This window comes from Anarrhichthys ocellatus, unplaced genomic scaffold (assembly GCF_004355925.1).
Source record: "Anarrhichthys ocellatus isolate YVR2014 unplaced genomic scaffold, GSC_Weel_1.0 scaffold74, whole genome shotgun sequence".
Classification (NCBI taxonomy): domain Eukaryota; kingdom Metazoa; phylum Chordata; class Actinopteri; order Perciformes; family Anarhichadidae; genus Anarrhichthys; species Anarrhichthys ocellatus.
The window spans coordinates 1069727-1077196 of NW_022280104.1; the positions used below are offsets into that span (position 1 = coordinate 1069727).

Sequence of the window (7470 nt, forward strand, 5' to 3'; positions counted from 1 at the left end):
GGGCGGGGGGAGTAGTGGAGGGAAAGAGGCGGCTAATTTTGTTCTACCTTCAGGATACCTCGTCCTGCTGCTGAATGCTGGTGACGCGGGTTGAATATCAAAGGGATTTTTCCCAGAAGGTGGTACTGAGCAACGGTTAGTTTGATATAATCACTCGTTACGAGTCAAACGGGACGCCCAATCATGCTTTATAAGCCTGATAATTGCACCGAGCCGCGCTTCGTCAGTTGTTCAACCAATAAGGGTGTCACGATTCTTTTTAAAACTTTTTTTTTTTTCAGTTCAGCACTATTACAATGTTAAACTATCGGGTCTTTATTCGTAAAAATCAACAGATCATTGGTTTTATGCCCGACAACAACCGTCATTTACATTTTTAAAACTATTAAAAAAGAAAGGCTACACACCATCAAGTTTTGGGGTGGGGGCAGAAGATATGCCACACTGAAGCCAGATGGTCAAACCTAACCACCAATCAATTTGGAACAAACTATGGCTGACCCCAATTGCTTTGTACATTGTATTATCCCACACACACACACACACACACCTGAAGTGAGAACAGACGTAAACCACGTGTTGACAGACTGCAGCGGTTGGTGAGAGCCGCAGAGAGTCGACCGCACTAAAACAATGAGCTGAGAGGCTGCAGAGTACGGTGCTGATTCTCAGCAGTACCATATGATTTAATGTTAATACCAACCTACCGCTTAATGTCAGCTATAGGAACCATAACAAAAGGGTGTAATGTTGTGCATGTTGCTGCAATTTCTTCTCTTTTCACAGCTCATAAACACAACACCTCTCCACGACAGTGAGAGGAGAGGGTCACAATTACTAGCTTGCAAGGTCTGATATATTCCGTATGCAGCCGTCCCCGGTCTCTGTGCTGGGACACCTCCGCTTTATATTATCGCTCATATCACAACAAAAGAGGAAGGCCAGAGCACATTATTAAGATGCTGCTTGCGTTGCCTCTATTGCACAAAATGCCTAGAGAATAAGTGCCTGCAGTTCCACACATCTCCCTCCATACATTTTGTTAATGATACAAGGACAAAGTATGCAAGGACATGGGAAATAGGAGAGCTGGGGTTCAGCGTAGGTTTTTTTTAATCTGAGGCGGATTCTGCTGTGCGCGCTCGATTACTCTCTTTCTCCATCTTTCTCTCCCTCGTGTCGGGCACATTCGCCGCCTCGGACTATCCTACAAGCGCAGCTCCACACTGGCACCTGTTGATGAAATGGCAGCATAGCAGACACACTCGAGACATGCGTACTTTCAAAAACACACACGCAAAGAGAACACACACACATACAGTGGGTACGGAAAGTATTCAGACCCCTTTAAACTTTTCACTCTTTGTTTCATTGCAGCCATTTGCTAAAATCAAAAAAGTTCATTTTATTTCTCATTAATGTACACTCGGCACCCCATCTTGACAGAAAACAGAAATGTAGAAATTTTTGCAAATTTATTAAAAAAGAAAAACTGAAATATCACATGGTCATAAGTATTCAGACCCTTTGATCAGTATTGAGTAGAAGCACCCTTTTGAGCTAGTACAGCCATGAGTCTTCTTGGGAATGATGCAACAAGTTTTTCACACCTGGATTTGGGGATCCTCTGCCATTCTTCCTTGCAGATCCTCTCCAGTTCCGTCAGGTTGGATGGTGAACGTTGGTGGACAGCCATTTTCAGGTCTCTCCAGAGATGCTCAATTGGGTTTAGGTCAGGGCTCTGGCTGGGCCAGTCAAGAATGGTCACAGAGTTGTTCCGAAGCCACTCCTTTGTTATTTTAGCTGTGTGCTTAGGGTCATTGTCTTGTTGGAAGGTGAACCTTCGGCCCAGTCTGAGGTCCGGAGCACTCTGGAAGAGGTTTTCTTCCAGGATATCTCTGTACTTGGCCGCTTTCATCTTTCCTTCAATTGCAACCAGTCGTCCTGTCCCTGCAGCTGAAAAACACCCCCATAGCATGATGCTGCCACCACCATGTTTCACTGTTGGGATTGTATTGGGCAGGTGATGAGCAGTGCCTGGTTTTCTCCACACATACCGCTTAGAATTAACGCCAAAAAGTTCAATCTTGGTCTCATCAGACCAGAGAATCTTATTTCTCATAGTCTGGGAGTCCTTCATGTGTTTTTTGGCAAACTCTATGCGGGCTTTCATATGTCTTGCACTGAGGAGAGGCTTCCGTCGGGCCACTCTGCCATAAAACCCCGACTGGTGGAGGGCTGCAGTGATAGTTGACTTTGTGGAACTTTCTCCCATCTCCCTACTGCATCTCTGGAGCTCAGCCACAGTGATCTTTGGGTTCTTCTTTACCTCTCTCACCAAGGCTCTTCTTCCACGATTGCTCAGTTTGGCTGGACGGCCAGGTCTAGGAAGAGTTCTGGTCGTCCCAAACTTCTTCCATTTAAGGATTATGGAGGCCACTGTGCTCTTAGGAACCTTGAGTGCTGCAGAAATTCTTTTGTAACCTTGGCCAGATCTGTGCCTTGCCACAATTCTGTCTCTGAGCTCCTTGGGCAGTTCCTTCGACCTCATGATTCTCATTTGCTCTGACATGCACTGAGCTGTAAGGTCTTATATAGACAGGTGTGTGCCTTTCCTAATCAAGTCCAATCAGTTTAATTAAACACAGCTGGACTCCAATGAAGGAGTAGAACCATCTCAAGGAGGATCAGAAGAAATGGACAGCATGTGAGTTAAATATGAGTGTCACAGCAAAGGGTCTGAATACTTATGACCATCTGATATTTCAGTTTCTTTTTTAATAAATTTGCAAAAATTTCAACATTTGTTTTTTTCTGTCAAGATGGGGTGCTGAGTGTACATTAATGAGAAATTAAATGAACTTTTTTGATTTTAGCAAATGGCTGCAATGAAAGAGAAAAATTTAAAGGGGTCTGAATACTTTCCGTACCCACTGTATATACATATACATAACTGCCCATCTTTCTGTTAGAGATAGATAGAAGGAGTAATTTTGATCTGAGTGGCCTCCAGCAGGCAATGAGTCAGTGTAAGATGATGCAGGTACACACACACACGTACGTTCTGGCCAACGCACAAACACACAGCGCCGAGACAGATTTAAACGTGTCCACGGTGCCCGATTGGAGGTAAAGACGGTGCATGCCGCTCTGCTGAATCTCACTCCAGCTTTATCTAGAGGTGCAGCGATTCACTGATATGCATCAGAAAGTCAATACGTTCGCCGGCGATAGGGCGAGATTCAGACCACATTCTATGAGACATTCATCAAAAGAAAACGATACAACCGTCTAAAACAATTTGGCCAAATATCCTCCTGTGCCTCGAGAGAGTAAAAGAGTGTTTTCCCTCCACTCTCCTGCAAAGTTTCCCAATCATATACCCACTTCAGGCCATTCACTTCCAGGAAGAATGAAAGGTAGTGCGGTGCAGAATAATGAAGTGCTGATTGAAACTTTACCGACAGCCATTGTAGACACTAGTGACAACATCGCAAGTGCGAGCGGCAAGTTCCGAAGCACACTGGCCTCGACGATAACGCCTCCTGGTTTAAGACAATAATAAAAACACAGCTGTCCAGTGTTAGGGTGAGTGAAAACACTGGATTTAGGCAGATGATACTGACCCTGGTGTTGCCGGTCTGCAGTATATTACTGAAAACTGCAAAAGCACTACCCAGAGTGTTGCTTCCCATCGTTTGTCATGCTTGATGTGGCAATAAACACCATTTTAGAGGCGTCTGGTTTTCAGCCAATGTTAGGTTTGAATCGATCAAGTCAATTCATCTACATATTCATCCCAACGTCTGAATGTAGGATAGTCACACACCCGAGGCCTCCCATCATTTATCACAGTTGGGCTCTGGATCTTTAGTAGAATATCAATGATACTAGATAGAGTTCACATGCAGAGTCCTATTCTCACTTCAAGAAAACACTATTGTCTTCTGCCAGAACATCAGCACAGACTGTTGCCCTCTTGTAACTAGTTGCAACAGAGAAGAATGTGAGAGAGGGAGAGAGAGATTTCGTAGATAAAGTCATGAATCCTTTCTGAAAACACCCTTTGTAGACAGAGACAGGAGCATTCTGTAGTCAGTTCTTGCACTGTTGATTCAAAACCATTTCCTCGACAAACGGTGCACACACGACGTTCCCCTTTGGAACTCGGTTGCGTAGTGACAGATTTTTGCAAAAAAAAAAAAAAAAAAAAAGCCAGGTGAAGAGGAATGCTGTTTTACTTCTGTGAGCTTTCCAAGAGTTCCTGGCAAGGTAGGGAGCCCTTGTTTACTAAAAGGGAGTGACAGATGGAAAAATCCAAAGCATCAAAAGTCAACACCACAACAAGCCAGGACACTCACCAACACACACAGACAGTGAGCTGATCCTGACACTAACTACCTTAAGCCACCATCGGCGCTTGTGCCGAATTTGTTGACAGTTGCTCGTTAGCCACGGAGGCCTGTTGGAGCGGGATTTTCTCCGTTTCCCGCATATGCTCACCTTCCCATCCTTCAGTCTGGCTTGTAGCAGATATTGTTGCGCTAACAAGGAGCAGGTAACAACAAGGCTTGACAAGGGAAGGGCTGAGGTCAGAGGACATGGTATCCTTTGATACGAGAGCTGACGGGAGGTGGAGGAGAAAAAAAGAAAAAAAGAAAAAGCACATGTGCGAGAATAAAAACAACCCTGAATCAAACCCTGTGCACGTTCGTACCACCCACCTGTAAAGCAAACAATGGAGCCATTCCATCCCTGCACCACTGCCCTCGCACATCAACCCCGACACTGACAGCGTAGGACGGCCGGCACCTAGTTAGCTTAGTCGGCATTGTCCTCCAACGCCGTGCCCCGGGAACATCTTACCCGCACGCAGACATTCAAAAAGTTGCCGATATGATTGCATCACGGCTGCTGGCCTCGATGGTCCGTTCTTTCTTTATGGTTTGTGGCAATTTAATGGGCTAAGAATGGTGATCCATCACCCACAAACACATTGTGAGAACACAGGTCGTCATTATATCGCTTCCCATCAGACTTTTGGTTTGGGCTTTAGAGAAAAGCTCTGTTCCGAGGCACAGTTTGGCTGCATTTCATGACCAAGTTGCTTCTGTGTGCATGTTTTTAATGAATTAGTTTGCTCAATGTCGGAATGTTTTCAGCTCACCCGTCAAGGACGCGGTCAAATGAAATAGCAACCAACTACCATTTTCACAGAAATGTTCCATCATTATATCTTCAGTGGCAGTCGGTACGTCAACTCAAGAACTCTAATTAAAAACCTATTCATCCCGTCATTCAGTAAATAAATAATCTTCAGTGGTTTCATCAAGCCAAGACCAAAGCCTCTTTGTTACTGAAGCGTTCAGATGTCATCATCTCCTAAAATGCACCAGCCTTCGCACACCGCATCACTTCAACCACTACAGACAAGATCTGCTGGTGCTCAGCAGGTATCACAGCACTTCAGACTGTGTGCTTGTGGTGTCATTTAGAATACAGCGGGAAAGGGAACACGGCTCTGGTTTACCTTCGTCGAAGTCCGCGTCATCCTCGGTGTGCTGGGGGAAGGGGAAGCAGTTGGTGATCTCCAGCCGGTCCTCCACCACCAGGCCCAGCAGGACGCCCTGCACCACCTCGCTGCCCTGGCCCTCCTCCTGGTAGTGCTTGATAATCTTCAGCAGCACCTGTGAAAACAGCAAGAATCAAAACTTACCGCACCGGAAGAAGGGGCGAAGACGCTCCTTTCAATCAGTTTCTAAAAGGAAAGGGTTTCATTTTCTGATCCGGGGCCAATTTATTTATCACGGCCGTCGTTAATGCATTCCACGCCTGTTACAGCGCCGCTTGTTATTGGGTTTTATCGTCCTTTGATTCATGTTTTCCCAATTGTGTCTCTGCTCGTCATGTTGATTTGTGCTCATTAGTTTGTTTTCGGGTTAGTTTAGGCGCGTTTTTGTTGTTTTTCTTACGATTCGCTTGGGTGCTTCATCCCTCCAGCTTCAGAATTGCCGTATTTCTTTCCGTGGCCTTCTACACATTGTATTTTATCACAATACATATAGAGAATATTAAACTATTGAAATGAATACCAATGGGAATAGTGGCAAAACCATGGCATTTATTCCAGAACACATTCAAACAATACTCTAACGGATAAAAAAGTATTACGAGATAATGTGGATTTAGAACTTGATTAAAAAAAAAAAAAAAAAAAAAAGACTATTCAATAAGGAAACATTGTCATCACAAATATTTTCATTATGAGTTTACTCTGCTCAGCCCATTACACAGCTTAAGAGTGGCTTCAGGCCATAGCCAGTTTTGAAGGCAAAGGGGGTCCAACACGGTGATGGCAAGGATTACCTAATAAAGTGGCCTGTGTGTGTATGTTAAAATTGTAATAACCAAAACAAAGAAATGTAAGTTGTCAGCACTGACATTAGCGAGCTAAGCTAACTACTGTAGCCCAGGAAAAACAGAATCTTTGAAGCCGATACATATATTTGGGATTTTAAAACTTCGATGACAATACATCCGCCGACTTTCAACATAAAAAAAAAAAAAAAAAGGTACATAAACAATCTTGATACGCATCCCTTAATTTTCTTTGTGGCGATCAAAATATGTAAAAGTTGACCATTTCTAAAACCACATCAAATCTAATATATAAAGTCTGTACTGTACATATCTGATACGACAGTAGCTTCTGTCAGTAGCCCACCAGGACCCAGGACTGACGGCGTCTCTCGGCAGAACCGGCCCTCGGATGTCAGTCAACCGCTGCCAAGAGACCTGCCCACTAAGACATGAAGCTTTGAGGCCGTTTCCACAAATGTCAAATGGGACTTTATCTCCTTTCGTTAAATTATGTTGAACTACAATGGCTGCAGCATTTTTATAATCCACATGTCCCGACACAAAAAGTGAGGAGGACACAGAAAAGAGTAAAAACATGAATCTAGTGAAATGTTAAGGAAAATGCCACCCACGTACAGTAGGAGGGTATATTTGGACCTGTAGTCTCATATCCCACATTGCCGAGCCTCATCTGGACAGAGTGTCCATGAATCATCGTATGCGTTTAATATTTAATGCTGGATATAAATGGGCCAATAGGACAAGTCTCCACATGATTGAAGAGCTGGTTTAAGCTCCAATGCTGCATCACCGACACCAAGGACAGCAGGTAAGGGCTATGGCTTACTTCTACACACGCACACACGAGGACAGACTCAAACGCACACCTACACTTACCAATCATGGGAAACATTGACCAGCAAAAACAGCTGAGGCATGGAGTAGAGAATAAGGCAAAGCGTCTTAAATGAACAGGACGAGAAGCTGAAACCACTGTGTGGAGCAGGAGAGCATAAATCACACCGATAACAGTGTGGGCAGGTCACAGCCAGAGGCATTAATAACACACACACACACACACACACACACACACACACACACACACACACA

General features: G+C 44.4%; 1 protein-coding gene across 1 annotated transcript in view; it reads right to left on the reverse strand.

Annotated features, from left to right (window-relative positions):
• The window catches only part of LOC116397858 (eukaryotic translation initiation factor 3 subunit H), a 47156-nt gene that overhangs the window by 34423 nt on the left and 5263 nt on the right, over positions 1–7470 (reverse strand). The window contains exon 2 of the mRNA XM_031873728.1: positions 5531–5687. Within this exon, the coding sequence (XP_031729588.1) occupies positions 5531–5687 (157 nt within the window). The remainder of the gene's footprint in view (positions 1–5530; positions 5688–7470) is intronic.